This window comes from Brassica napus, chromosome C5 (genome assembly GCF_020379485.1).
Source record: "Brassica napus cultivar Da-Ae chromosome C5, Da-Ae, whole genome shotgun sequence".
Lineage (NCBI taxonomy): Eukaryota > Viridiplantae > Streptophyta > Magnoliopsida > Brassicales > Brassicaceae > Brassica > Brassica napus.
In genome coordinates, this window is record NC_063448.1 from 23141905 (window position 1) to 23158135 (window position 16231).

General features: G+C 37.0%; 1 protein-coding gene across 1 annotated transcript; it reads left to right on the forward strand.

Moving 5' to 3' along the window:
- Positions 1 to 1825, forward strand: LOC106362951 (agamous-like MADS-box protein AGL63). The gene is made up of 6 exons (XM_048757323.1): positions 1 to 188; positions 677 to 749; positions 845 to 1021; positions 1254 to 1322; positions 1444 to 1485; positions 1640 to 1825. The coding sequence occupies exons 1-6, from the start codon at positions 1 to 3 to the stop codon at positions 1823 to 1825; spliced, it is 735 nt and encodes a 244-aa protein (XP_048613280.1).
- Positions 1826 to 16231: the final 14406 nt, after the last annotated feature.

The window sequence follows — 16231 nt, forward strand, 5'->3', positions numbered from 1 at the left end:
ATGAGGAAAGGTAAGGTGGTGATAAAAAAGCTAGATGATAAGGTAGAAAGACAAGTGACCTTCGCGAAGAGAAAGAAGAGTCTGATGAAGAAGGCACGTGAACTCTCTGTTCTCTGTGATGTTCCCATTGTTCTCATCATCTTCTCCCAGACGGACAAGCTCTACTCTTTCTGCTCCCAGTCCACCAGGTTGACATGTGTATATAGCCCCATATATATATAGAATCATACATGTGTGTTCTTTCTGTATATATGTGTCATAGAATCATGCGTATGTGTGTTCTTGCTTTAGTAGAACAAATTAAAAGAAACCAGAGCTCTTTTTATTGTAATTAGTAAATCTTTATTTATTTCGCTGACTCGTTCATTTCATGTGTGGTTTTGGCCATCCTTTTTTTTGTGCAACAAGACCATCTATTACTTTAACATTGGTATTACATCATTTCGAAAGTTTATATTCTTTCTTTGATAAAAAAGAAGTTTATATGCTTTCTTTGTTTGAATTTCTCTTTGAAATCTATAAAATTCAGTCAAATAAATAAAAGAGCATCTTCTGATATAGCTAGGTTTGATTCTAAGAAAGTATTTTTGAGATTCATAATTTTCTGATCCAAAAACACGCATCTTAATTAGCATTTTCTATTTTATTCCAATTTTATTTGATTTTTCAACATCAGCATGGAGAATCTCATCATGAGATATCAATTGGCAAAGGAAGGTCATGCCGCTGCAGTCGACAGTTTCCACCCTGTAATATTAAAAGTCTTCTAGTTTATTTATTACAACATTTACCTTCACAAGTTTTCAATTCATGGATTAGATATATGATTATCAATTGGTCACAGGATCACGAATTATACCGTGAAGAGACGAAGGAATCAATGATGAGAGAGATAGAGAATCTTAAAATGAATCTTCAACTCTACGGAGGAGGACATGGCTTGAACCTCTTAACCTACGACGATCTCCTTCGCTTTGAGCTCCAACTCGAATCTTCTCTCCAAAATGCTCGAGCTCGTAAGGTATATATAAATATACTCGATTAACATGCATTCATACAAATTGATAACTTCCGTTTAATATACACATATATCTATTAGATGTAATGTACACGTATTTTGGTGAATTACACCTGTTTTACACACTCTCGCACATGTGCCTCCATTTTTCGTTGAAAAATTAATCTTGAAAAGGAGAAACAGTTTTGTTTTGATCGCTTTATTAACTCATGTCTCTTGTTTACTAATTACGTAGTTTGAGCTCATGCATCAGCAGCAACAAAAGGGACGAGCCGAAGGGAAAGGGAAAGGTGAGTTGTCATTGGTACTTTTACCAAAAAATCGGCTTAACTATAAATAAATAATAACATTGTGTAGTTTTCCAAGCTTAGTAAGATTTATATATAATCATATTAATTTCATCTGTTCTTTGTTGTTGTCAATAGGAAATATTCATGGATGAAGAGAACCAACAGTTTTACCATCTGGTACATTATACGTACATGATTACATGTTTTTGTGCTGTGTGTACTAGATTTATGTTATTATCTGTGTAGTAGATCTAGGCTTTTTACATACGTATAAGTTAAATTATACTATACAAATAGTGAGACTAACTTTTTTTTGGTATTTATTATGAAGGGACAAGGAAGCTCTTGGGAGCATCTGATGTGGCAAGCAGAGAGACAGATGATGACGTGTCAAAGAGAAGTAGAAGATGACTTTATGCGTCGGCACATGAAAGAGCAGTTCCCTTTCAACGTTGATGAACAACCTACCGGCCTTCTTCAACTCCCCCGCACTCCTCCATCGCCGTTAAAACCCTGAGGCAAAGCCCCGGCACAAATAAGTGTTTAGGAGGTGTTATTGATTTATATATTTTTATTAATTTAAAAATCTATGTAGTATTTATAAATATAAGTAACATATACAGATTTAAAAAAAAAAATCGGATTAGTATTTACAAATCCGGAAGTTTTCCCTCAGATTTGAGTTTTTTTATTTTTAACAAAAAATCAAAAAAAATCCAAAAAATAAATCAAAACAAATCCATTCAAATCCATTATAAAATCAAATTTATCAGTAAATCGTTACGATTGAATAACATTTGATTTGATATAGAATTTATGAATCATTAAACCAATAACACATGATTTTAATACATATTTGAAAATCATAGAACCAATAACGCTAGATTTAGTTCGAATTTTCAAATTCATTAAAATACAACAACGAATGACCAAATACTGATAAAACATAGAGCGTATAGGGTTGACCCTTGACCAAAAAAGGTTGATCCGGTTTGGTTTGGTGAGTTCTAATTAAGACCATGCTTTGCTTTAAGACCATGCTTTTATTACTTTGGGGGTTATGTATGAAGAAAGTATTTTCTGATAGTTTTGTTTTACAAAGAAGAATATAAAACAAATTAATGAGGACAATTGGAAAATGAGGACTCTCTGAAGAGTTCGTAAAACATTGAAAACACACATTCGAATTAGGCCTGGGCATTTTAACCTAGACCCGAAGACCCGAACCGGAACCGACCCAAAAATATCCGACCCGGAACCAGACCGAAAATTTACAAGTACCTTTTGGGTCTAAATTTTTTTACCCGAAAGAACCGGAACCGAAAAGGAACCGGCCCAAATAGATCCGGACCCGAAAAGAACCGACCCGAATAGACCCGACCCGATAAGAACCGATTTGCACCCGACTTAAAAACATGTATATCTAAAACTATGATGTTTTTGTGTTCTATTTTATATATATTATTTTATGATTTAGTTGAAATATATTTTGTTAACAACATTTGTTATTATTTTTTAACATTTTTAAAGTAATATAAAAGTTTAAAATGTAAAATTTAGAGTTTTAAAATGTTTTATTTTAATTATTTATAGTTTCATTTAAGTTGTTTTGTAAAATTTTAGATATATATGACAAATATTCAACTAAAGTTGATGGAATTGGGTATATCATGTCCTTTTCAGATCCTAAATACCTGAACCCAACCCGAACCCGATATAGACCCGAAAAATTACGGGTATTTTATGGGTATTTTAATTATAGATTCGAACCGACCCGGATCCGAGAAGAACCGACCCAAACCCGAACCGAAAATTTCTAAGTACCTATTAGGTCTAAATATTTAGGACCCGAAATGACCCGGACCCGAAAGGAACCAGCCCGAACCCGATCCGAAGACCCGAACGCCCAGGCCTAATTCGAATCACATATTTTTAGATGACAAAAAAAAAGAAAAAAAAATCACATATCCCCTGTATATTAATACATAAACATTTAAAAATTATAACATGTAGTTTGTATTAATTAAAAAAGTGATCTGCTGAGTTGTCACGTAATTAGAATGCTAATTTTGCTTACGTGACAGCTCGAGAATCAATTGAGAATTTTGTTAGTCCAAAATTAAATTGCTAGAGAATGTTATATTATATAGTATGTCCATTATGGACAATTCATTTATCAAATTGAAATTATTATATATTCTTTCCTTAAATAAAACTTACGAAATTACCTAATGTGATTAGAATATATATATGGTAATTAATGCTTTTAAATAATAAAGATTTGCTAACAATCTGTATATTTTCTATCATTTTTGTTTAATTATTTATTATTAAAATAAATTACACAATTATATTAATCATATAATAAAAATTTTAATTTTTTTGTATATGTTGTATTTTGAATTTTTCAAAACGGATATAAATTACTAAATCTGTTAAAAGTCTCACATATGGTCTAACTGGTGGTCATTATAGGAACAATATGAATTAATAGGGGAAAAATGTAGAGGAAAAAAATTATAGGAATGAAAAGGAAGATGATTCCTTATCTATTTTGGGGAGCAACAAATTTGTTCTATATTCCTCTAGAATAAAATGAATAAAAAGGAAAAACTATTCATTGTAAAAGGTAAAAAAAAAAGGAATAATAAGAAATGCAGTATTACTTTTCATTCATTGGTTACGAGTTAGACCCATAAACTTTTGTGATCAAGGTTAAATTTTTTTCTGTAACAAGATACAATGATTATAAAATCATATGAATAAATAATTTTATTTTAATAAGTGTTTATGTTATATATATATATATATATATATATATATATATATTTCATATCGTTTAAATTAAACTATCACTACAAGAAAACATCAAGGATTCTGAGGGAAAAAATCGTCGGAATTTCGTCGGAATATCGTTATTCCGACGCAATTCCGACGAAATACGTCGTCGGAAATAATTCCTCGGAATTTCTTTTTTCCTCTGAAATCCCTCGGAATTTTCCGACGGAATTCCGAGGAAATAAATTTCCGAGGAAATTCCGAGGAAATAAATTTCCGAGGAAATTCCGAGGATCCCTTGTTTGTCGGAAAAGTCCTCGGAATATACCGAGGTAGAACTTCGTCGGGATAATTCCTCGGAAGTTCATCGATCGATGCGTGTTTGGACATATATACATCGATCGATAGGAGTATACCGACGGACTTTTTCCTCGGTTTATTCCGAGGAACTGTTCCCTCGGTATATTCCGAGGGATCCGTTCCTCGGAATTTTCCGAGGGAGTTGTCCCTCGGAAAATTCCGAGGGAAATGTCCCTCGCTATATTTTAAAAAAAAAACGGATCGATCGATGCGTTTTTGTTCAAAAACGCATCGATCGATGTAGTGAAAAATATAATTAATTTCCTCGAAATGTAAAAAATATTAATTTTTTTGAAAAAATAAAATTTCTGAAATTTAAATTCGAAAATATGAAATTAAAAGTAAAATTGAAATCATACTAATTAATATTCAAAGTTTCACAAATAAAAATAAAACATTCCGAGATTGGGGAAAAAAAAACTACGGGTCTGGCACGTCCGGGAACACCTCGTTCGGGTACATCCTCTGCATCATCTCCATCATTTGCTGGTTCAGCCTCCTCTGTGCCTCATAGCCCGCCTGTTGAGCCGCCATCTGGGTCTCCAACAAAGATATTCGATCATCTTTGTCCTTCAACTGAGCCGTAAGTACTTCTGGATCAACAAAGGGCGGTGGTGCAGAAGAAGGAGGAACCGACCGGGTGCGACGACCCAAACCGAACAAACGTCCCTTCTTCTTTGGAACCGACTGAATAGAAAAAAGCCAAATTTAGAAATTTAAACCAAGAAATAAATGAATTGAACTTTAAAAAAAAAGAACTTACGGATTCAACGATTTCGTTGATTCGAAACCGGGACAAGTTGGTCGAAGCCGTCGAAGCGTCATCCTCGGTTTGAAGCTGAGACACTTCGTCTACCACCTGAGTTTGGACCAGGTCGACCACGTCCCTCACAAGACCGTCATCAATCTGGCCGGTCTTCTTGTTGGTATACGCCCTCCTCATTAGGGCGAGATCATCGACCGGCTCGCCATCATTTTCTTCCGCCTTGAAAAAAAACATAAAATTAAAGAAACATTAGAAATTAGAAGAAATGCACAATAAATTTAAATTCTGAAACTCAAATAATTGAAGAAAAAGCGGTTGAACTTACCATGCGATCTCCGAGAGTGGCAATAGATTGAGCACCCAAGTTATGCTTGTAGATGCCCTTCCCTTTACGGTCGCTCCTGCGGTTGGTGGAGTTGGTGGAAGAAGTTTCTTTCGTCTCCTCCTTATCCCAATGCGCACACAACTCCTTCCAGACCGTATCGTTCATCGACTTTGGGACCTTTTAATTAAAAAAAAAAAGAAAAAGTTTAATAAATTAAAAAATAGTTTAATAAATTAAAAATTGTTTAATAAATTAAATCGAACCTTATTGATTTCCCACTTCTTCTTCCACTCGTGGATCTGCTTCCCATAGTTGTCCATTACTTTATGGACGAAGTGGTGATAGATAAAGAGCGTCTCATCGGAATTCCAGTTGAACTCTTGCTGAAAAAAAAACACAATTAGTAGAAAATTTATATTAAAGATTAAAAATATAAGTAAAAAATTAGAATACTTACCGCAAACTGACGAAACCACAGAACCTGCTTGTCGGTTGGGAAGTGAGTGAAAGTCGGATGTCCACTGTCGAGGGCCGAGTACATCATACGGTTGATCCATGCGCTGATCCCGTTCCCGGATCGGTTGAACCTTATTAAAAGAACAAACGGTTAATAATGAATCCAAATTTAAAGAAAAAAAAATGTTTAATTACCATGTTTGACCCCGTCCATGTGGATACGGAGTGAGATACGGAAGATGGTCACGACCGGGCTGTTGAACCAACTCCGCAACCCTCATCACTCCCGGAGGACCCGGAGGAACAGGAGCGGATGCAGCAGCGGGAGCGAGAGGAGCATGAGCGGGTGCAGCAGAGGGAGATGTATGGTTGGAGCTGTGGGGCGAAGGGGAATCCTGAAAATGGCTGGAATCCCGAGACTGGCTCCCCGTACCACCACGACCACGACGCTGTCGAGGCCGGGTCTGATCATCATGAGACCTGTAAATTAAAAAAATATATTTAATAAATACAGAAATATATAAATTAATTTTTTTTATTAAAAAAAAATCCCAAATAATTTAATCACAGAAAAAGATTTATATATATTAAATTTTTTTAATAAATATATAAAAATAGTTCTAATAAACAAAAATAGTTTTAATAAATAAAAATTGTTTAATAATTAAAATGTTTTGTAAAATCCAAAAAATCGAATTTATATAGAAATTTTTTTTTGTAAAATCCAAAAAATCGAATTTATATAGAAAAATCGTTTTGTAAAATACAAAAATCGATTTTATATACAAAAATCGATTTTATAAATACAAAAAATAAAAAAATTATAAAAAAATTCTAAATCAATTCAACAAAACAAATTATTCAACCAAATCACAATTCTAAACCTATTATACAACCAAATCACAATCCTAACCAATCACCCTAACAAAAATCTATCAAAACTACACAAAAACCTAACAAATAGAACCTAAGAGAGTGGGATAGGGTCCTTACATGATTTGTGTAAGAGAAGAGGGAGATCGCCGGAGATATCGTCGGATTTCAGGGGGAAATCGCCGGAGAGAAAGAGAGGAGTCGCGCAGAGGAAGAAGAGAAATGGGGAAGAAGAAGGGGCTCGTGGTTATAAAACCTAGGGTCCGACGGACATTATCCGTCGGAATTCCGTCGGAATTCTAATTTCAATTTTCGCGAAATATTTGCCCGGTAAAATGAAAATATTCCGAGGAAATTCCGACAGATAGTAAAATATCCGTCGGAATTTCCTCGGAATATTCCGAGGAAATACCGAGGAACTAGTGTTTGGGGTTTCAAAACATCAATTTTTTTTGCCGTATTTCATTTCTTATACAATTGTAATGCATACCATTGAGGATTCTTTGTATACATGAGCATAAACCATGAAATAACAAATTTCAAAACTAATTGAAAGTATTCCCTTTACCGTTCGTTAAAAGGTATAAGTGTTTCTCTTATGTTGCGAGATTTCGTTCATACAATCGGAAAAGTGTTAATTATACGGTAAGGAACAAATTTTTGACTTCATAATGAACGTAAGACACTTAATAAGGGTTATATAGGTGTTATTCAAACGGCAAAACGTTGTTTTCGGTTTAAAAACCCTATTTCCTCGGAATTTCCTCGGATTATTCCGAGGGAACTCCGACGAAACCCTCTTCTTCCTCGAAATTTCCTCGGAATATTCCGAGGAAATTCCGACGAACTAGTGTTTGGGGTTTCAAAACGTAATTTTTTTTAAAAAAACGCATCGATCGATGCGTTTTTGAACAAAAACAAATCGATCGATTACTAAGATGGCCCGGGCCGTAAGATTGTGATCGATCGATGAGAGTATCCCATCGATCTATCGACAATCTGAATTGTTCCTCGGAATTTCCTCGGAAAATCTTGTATGTTTTTTTAAAAATGCATCGATCGATGCGTTATAGAACAAAAACGCATCGATCGATTACTAGGATGGACCGGGCCGTAAGATTGTGATCGATCGATGAGATTAACCCATCGATCTATCGACAATCTGAATTGTTCCTCGGAATTTCATCGGAAAATCTTGTATGTTTTTTTAAAAATGCATCGATCGATGCGTTATAGAACAAAAACGCATCGATCGATTACTAGGATTTACGGGGCCGTAAGATTGTGATCGATCGATGAGAGTAACCCATCGATCTATCGACAATCTGAATTGTTCCTCGGAATTTCGTCGGAAAATCTTGTATGTTTTTTTAAAAATGCATCGATCGATGCGTTATAGAACAAAAACGCATCGATCGATTACTAGGATGGACCGGGCCGTAAGATTGTGATCGATCGATGAGAGTAACCCATCGATCTATCGACAATCTGAATTGTTCCTCGGAATTTCCTCGGAAAATCTTGTATGTTTTTTTAAAAACGCATCGATCGATGCGTTATAGAACAAAAACGCATCGATCGATTACTAGGATGGACGGGCCGTAAGATTGTGATCGATCGATGAGAGTATCCCATCGATCGATCGACAATCTGAATTGTTCCTCGGAATTTCCTCGGAAAATCTTGTATGTTTTTTTAAAAACGCATCGATCGATGCGTTATAGAACAAAAACGCATCGATCGATTACCAAGATGGCCCGGGCCGTAAGAATGTGATCGATCGATGCGTTATAGAAACAAAACGCATCGATCGATGCGTGTTCGGAAAACAGAATTATAAGGCAAAACCCGACCTTTTTTGGATCTAAACCTTAGAACTCTCATCCCCTCCGATTTCCCCTATAATTCGCCCCCCCCTTTCTCTCTCTATAATCATCCGATTTGAACAATTTTGGGCTCTATTCCACTTGATTTTTCGAGCTCTACCTGATTCCTACACTCGTCTTCACCCTAAGACAGGTATACTCCGCGAATCTCCACATTCTGAAATCGTGTTCTTGAGCAATTTTTTGGGTTTTGTGAATTTCTTATTTCCGTGTTGATTCCTTGATCAAATATGCATGAAACAGATGTTTAAACATGGAATAGAACACAATTGTCTGTGATCAACGAGTTTGGAACATGATTTGAGATGATTTAGGGATAGAGAATTTTTTTCAATTTCGTTTTTTTTTATCACAACTCGATTTTGCTTTTCATTTTCATGTTCAGCTTTGCCTTCTTAATTGATTATAACCATGTTGAGAGCAATGATTCTATTTTGTAGAGAATGAAGCGCACGAAAACATCAGCAAAGAAAAACACACAAGAAGCGGGTTCGTCACAGCTGGAGAAGCAAAGGCCAAAGAAGTGGGATAAGTCTGATACCACCCACTACAACAACATGAAGAAGGTAGCCGTTCCGGCTACACAACTAGCATGTCCTGAGACGATGACAATATTGGGAATCAAAGCAGACATTGAAGGACTGTTCCAGAACATGGGTCTAGGCCAACTATGCAACCTCAAGGAACCCACTTATCCGGAGTTGGTACGCCAGTTCATAGCATCCGCATACGTCACCCGTCCCGATGATAGCCATCAGGAAGGTTTTCTGGCATTCGTAGTGCAGAAAGTATACTATGAGGTATCTTTCACAGACCTCTGCGGACTATTTGGATTGAGTGCGGGGGAGAGGACATATGGTCTTTATTGGACTTCAGAGCTGTTGAACTTCTGGGAAACGATTGGCACAGGGGTTTATAGATCTTCTCAGGCAAAGGAGTCACTTATCCGGAGCCCAGTACTGAGATATGCGACACGCCTCATTGGCTCATTGCTATACGGGACAACCACAGCCGCATCAGTCACGCAATGGGAGTTGTGCCTCCTGTACCAAGGTGTGAGGCATTTGCTACCGGCATTTGGAAACTCTACATTCCCACCTGCTACTGCCTTCAACATGGGAGCGGTGCTGGCCGCAAACTTAGCAGGATACAAGGGGAAAGTAACCAAATCCAAGAGCAATGCATGTGGATTTGGTGCAGTGATTACTCGGATCCTTAGACATGTGGGTGTAGACTGTGAGAACCACCAGGTAGCACTGGACAGATCGAACAACATTGCTTGGAACTACCTGGATGTCATTTCTCTAGTAAGTAAGGAGTTCATAGCTGGTCCCCACTCGAGGATCGATCGGGATGGTCCTTACGTCTACGTATTCCAGGACCGAGCGAAGAAAACACTCTACTGCCACCTGCCTCAGATCGGCCTGACTGCTCTACTTTCAGAGGCTGCAGTTGAGTTTCTACCCCCTGCTACCGCACTAGTAGACAAGCCATCCTTCTTCACGCCAAAATATCAGACCAAAGGCAAGGGCGTGGTTGATGAAGAAGGACAAGATGAGGCTGCACAAGCCATTCCAGATGATTCACAACCCCATCAGCTACTCCCATCAGACTCCAGCCAGTACAAGCTGCAAGAGCTTCCACCGAACGCCACTTCGCGCCAGCAACAACATTGGAGAGATCAGAGCATAAAGACAAACAACGACATGCTACACAAGATCTGGGCTGCCATTTCACGTATCAGGCCGTGTCGTTGCCAAAAGGATGATGTAGTTCATCGGGACAACTCTCCATCCAGCTCTGGTTCGGGTTCGAGTGGTACACACAGGGTAAGAAAGAGGTCCAAGAGACCCAACGATGCAGGAACATCTGGAGCAGGAGACGAGGAGTAGGAGCTATCACCGGCTATTTTATTTTCTTTTCTATTCTAACGTTTTATGGTCTTATTTTCTGTTAATTTTGAACTGAGTTTTTTTTTAGGTTTCTTAATTATGAGTTCGTATTTCTTTTACATGGTTTCTTTGTTTTATTTGGTTGTGTTTTGTGTAGCTTTTAATTCGTATTCAGCTTTGCCTTGCTAGATAAACCAAATAACTATTATCCAAGGAAAGAGGTTATATCAAGTGTTCCTCGGAATTTCCTCGGTATTTCTTAAAAAAAAAAAAAAATAAGTTCAATGGTAGTCTGTTTCCGAGTCATCATCACCAGATGAATCTGAATCTGGATCTTGGTGAAACTCTCCAATTACTGGTTCATCCTCTACGTGAACGACGGCTTCCTCTCCAAAGTCGGTTAAATCGACTACAAGGCCAACTCCAGCTAAATCTTCTGCTGCACTACAGTTGCCGGATGTGCTTGGTTGTAGTGGGTCTTCCAGCTCAGAACTTCCCTGAACTCGGCCTCTCGGGTTGAGTCTTGTAACAGTAACCCATGGATCATCTCTGTTCCTTACCCGGGGGTACTTGATATAACAAACCTGTAACATTTAGAAAAATTATAAATTAATACACATGATGATGAATCATTCTGAATAATTAACATTTAATTACCTGATCGGCCTGGGAAGCAAGAATGAAAGGATCATAATATTGCAGCTTTCGCCTCGAATTTACTGATGTAACACCAAATGCATCTGTTCTCACACCTCGATCTGGGGTGTTGTCGTGCCAATCACAATAGAAAACAGTACAGCGCAATCCAACCATGCCCAAATACTTGATTTCCAAAATCTCATGTATGTGTCCGTAGTATACATCATCTCCTGATGCAGAACAAACGCCAGCATCATAAGTCGTACTCGAACGTCTCCTCTTCTGAGTTGTGAATGCATATCCTCGAGTACAAAATCTCGGATATGACTTCACAACAAAGTTTGGTCCAACGACCATCTCACGTATCCAATCGTCAAATGTTTCACCTCTGGCCAAACCAGCAGACACCTATTAATAGCACATATATATATATTATATCAATAAATGTGAATTAGTATAAATATGTGATAAAATATATTTTAATTTGTTTAAAGCACTCACATAAGTAAACATCCATCCAGTAAATTCTCTCTGCTTCATTTCTTCTAGTTCGTCCTCTGTGGCGTATCTATACTCGAACCGCTTTTCTGCCATGAAAATCCTGTATATGATGACAATAATGTAATTAATTAAGATTTAAATTTCAACTTGTTAAAATAAAAATTTGTAAGCTCATTTATTTACCTCTCATATTGAAGAACGTCTTCGCAGTTGGTGAGCAAATATGTTTGCAAATGACTGCGCTCCTGCTCAGTAAGTCGACGGTCCTTTGGTTTTCCGCTAAGTCGTCCAACGTCTGTGAAAATGTCTGGAACCGTAACATGATATGTTGCCCGTTCGCCTCTATCATCATGCCGAGCAGGTCTTCTGTTTTTGGTCTGAACTTCTGCTGGAAAGTAGTACTCGGCAAAGTTTGAAGTTTCTTCATTGATCATCTGTGCGACTATAGAACCTTCCACCCTACTTAAATTTTTCACCATCTTCTTCAAATGGAACATATACCGCTCATACAGATACATCCATCTATACTGCACAGGACCACCAAGTTCCAATTCTCTTGCCAGGTGAATAACAAGATGCTCCATAACATCAAAAAATGAGGGAGGAAATATCTTCTCAAGGTTGCACTGAATCACGGCTATGTTAGTCTTCAAATTTTCAATACCTTCAAGAGTCACTGATCTCGTGCATAAATCGCGGAAGAAACCACTTATCCCTGCAATTGCTTCATGAACATTTCGTGGTAATATTTCCTTGAAGGCGAACGGAAGGAGGCGCTGCATCATTACATGGCAATCGTGGCTTTTCAAGCCAGTAAACTTTCCTTCCTTTCTGTCGATACAGTTACGCAAATTTGATGCGTAACCGTCTGGAAATTCCACATCGTTTGAAATCCAATCAAAGAACGCATCTTTTCCCGCTGCATCAAGTCGGTATATGGGAAAAGGAGCCCTACCATTCTCATCAACATGAAGTTCTGAACGAGCACATATATCGACTAAATCCAGTCTTGACTTCAAATTATCCTTTGTTTTACCTTGAACATTAAGGATCGTGTTCATGAGATTGTCAAAAAAGTTCTTCTCAATATGCATGACATCTAAATTATGCCTTAGCAGATGATCCTCCCAGTATGGCAGATCCCAGAAAATACTTTTTTTGTGCCAGTTATGTAGTTCTCCAACAGCATCTACCGGAAAACGCTCATGTCCACCGACTTCTGGCGTCCTTTCTGCACCAAAATCTCTTAGTTGTATCTTCAAATCTTTCCCACAAATTTCCGGAGGTGGACTGTCAAACACCCTCTTGTTCTTCGTAAACAAATTCCTACTCCTACGATATGGATGATCAGGTGGTAGGAATCTCCTGTGACAGTCAAACCAACACGTTTTCCTTCCGTGCTTTAGTTGGAAAGCATCAGTGTTATCTTGACAATATGGACATGATAGCCTTCCATGCGTTGTCCATCCAGACAACATACCATATGCTGGAAAATCACTTATTGTCCACATTAGTACTGCCCGCATTTGAAAGTTTTCTTTACACGAAACATCGTATGTTTCAGCACCTTGAGCCCATAGTTGTTGCAACTCATATATTAGTGGCTGAAGAAACACATCAAGTGATCTCTTAGGATGCTCTGGTCCGGGAACGAGAATCGAGAGAAACAAAAACTCTCGTCGCAAGCACAAGTTTGGGGGGAGGTTGTATGGTGTAAGAATGACGGGCCATAGAGAATACTGTCTTCCACTCTTGCCAAACGGACTGAAACCATCAGTACATAATCCAAGGTAGACATTTCTTCTCTCATACGCAAAGTCGGGATACTTTGATTGGAAATGCTTCCACGCTTTTGCATCTGAAGGATGTCTGATCTCACCATCTGTTGAGTGCTCCGCATGCCATCTCATTGGTTGCGCTGTGCGTTCAGACAGATACAACCTCTGCAACCTTTCCGTCAAAGGTAAATACCACATCCTTTTATATGGCACTGGAACTCTTCCAATTGTATCTTTATAACGAGGCTTTCCACAAAATTTGCATGTAACCCGCTGTTCATCCACCCTCCAATAAATCATGCAGTTGTCGCTGCATACATCTATTACCTGATACGATAAACCAAGACCAGCTACGAGTTTCTGAACCTCGTAGTATGAACCAGGAGCTACATTATCCTCGGGTAGAATACCTTTTACAAAATCAGCAATCGCATCCACACAGTCTTCAGCCAAATTATAATCTGTTTTAATGCCCATCAATCTTGTAGCAGATGATAAAGCTGAATGACCATCTCTGCAACCTTCGTACAATGGTTGCTTTCCAGCATCCAACATATCATAAAATCTCCTAGCTTCTGCATTGGGTAAATCTTCCCCTCTAAAATGATCATTTACCATCTGCTCAGTACCTACACCATAATCTACATCCGTTCTAATTGGTTCTTCTAATCTAACCGCTGGCTGAGGTTCACTAGTACTACCATGTTCATAATCAGTTTCCCCATGATGATACCAAATTTTGTAACTTCGTGTAAACCCACTCAAATATAGATGAGTCCAAACATCCCACTCTTTAATAACCTTTCTATTTTTACAATTAGAGCAAGGACATCTTAACATACCTGTTTTTGCTTCCGGTTGTCGGTGAACTAACCCCATGAATTCAGTTATACCTCGTTGGTATTCTTCCGTAAGCAATCTCGTGTTCGGATCCAAATGAGGTCGATCGATCCAAGAACGAAAATAATTTGAAGAAGACATATTTTTTATGAATCAAATTCGTGTGTAAATAGAGTAAGAGGGAGGATGAAGATATGAAGTGAATGAAGAGGAAGAGGAGTGCTTGTATTTATAGTTTAAATCCTGCCGACATACCGAGGAAATTCCGACGGAATTCCGACGGACAAAACTAGTTCGTCGGAATTTCCTCGGAATTTTGTAAAATCCCCCAACGGCTCTCCAACGGCTATAATATTTCCTCGGAATTCATCGGTTTTTTCCGAGGAACAGAGTTTTCCTCGGAATTTCCTCGGAATATTCCGACGGACTGTAGTTTCCTCGGAATCCCGTCGGTATATTCCGAGGAAATTCCGAGGAAACCCAATTTTGTGTTTCCTCGGAATTTCCTCGGAAATTCCTCGAGATATTCCGAGGATTTCATTTTCCGTCGGAATGTCCGTCAGAATATCGCTGTTTTCTTGTAGTGTATACATCATATGAAAATACATACTTATATTTTGATATTGTAAAATTTTGTTACACAAATATGCAAATAATCATAAAATCATATGAGCAGGAACCTCATTTAATAAATATTCATATTAAAAGTAAATTATATATCTATGTTAATATCATTTAAATTTAATTATATATCATATATGATAGATAAGATTGATTGTTTTGATTTATTTATCCTAAAATGATTGCGAATAAACAAGAGCGGTCGTTTGATTTATATGCGCACGCCAATTTATTATATAATAGTAACTGATTTCTTAGTTATTTAATATATAATTATTATTTTATTATTTCATAATATTCAGAAAAAAATAAAATAAGTAACGAAATGCGCGGATTTTAACCTAAGTATGTATCTCTTTAATAATTTTATATCTTAAACATTTTCTAAATCCCATGTCAAAACAAAATAACGAAATGAGAATAAACTCAAAAATCAATATTTATATCGAACAATAACCAAAATGAAAAAAAAAATGACACAAAAAATGAGAAAAATATTGAAGATAGATAGTATTAGCATGTGAACGTAAATTTCTTATAATCATAATTAACTTTTAAATTGCTAAATCATGATATGAAACCGAACTGACATAGTTTCATTGTAACCAAATAGTAAGCCTGAGATTCTTCGGCCTAAACGTTAGGTTCTTATGCGATAAGTGATTTTTGACCTAATTTTTTTTAAAAAAATGGGATCAGATCATCAATAAAAAAATTATGTAATTAACAATAAAGTTTTTTTAAAAAATTGTTTAAGGGCCAAAAATATTAATTTGATCAAGAATATAAATTTATTTTTTCGTACGATATTTCTTAAATAATTTTCATATAAATTCACCGTGAGCAAGGGCGCATGTCTTATCCTAGTTTTTAATAATTTTTGTAACAATAAACAGAGAACAATTGGAAAATGAGGACTCTCTGGCCTCGACGAACTCACAACGCTGACTAAAACTCATAAGATTATATGAGAGAAATAAGGACTAGAGTTGAAGATTTTTACTCTGCTGACCATGCTCTCGTAGATCTGCTTTTGCTTTCGTTATAGTTGGTTCAGCGTTGAACCGAGAGCAGTACAGAGTACCCAGTGGGTCGCGGGTGTTTCCACGTCTGGACATGTTATCGTTATTCAATTCGAATAGTTATTTGTTTAGATTCGATTCAAAAAATCTGGATATCCATATGTTTTCGAAGCAAAACAAATACAA

Bases quoted from the DNA above. Each gene is read 5' to 3' on its own strand.
- LOC106362951 (XM_048757323.1), top strand. From the start codon at position 1: ATGAGGAAAGGTAAGGTGGTGATAAAAAAGCTAGATGATAAGGTAGAA. The intron at 750-844 runs GTAATATTAAAA...AATTGGTCACAG, and splicing joins CAGTCGACAGTTTCCACCCT to GATCACGAATTATACCGTGA. The intron at 1,486-1,639 runs GTACATTATACG...TTTATTATGAAG, and splicing joins ACCAACAGTTTTACCATCTG to GGACAAGGAAGCTCTTGGGA.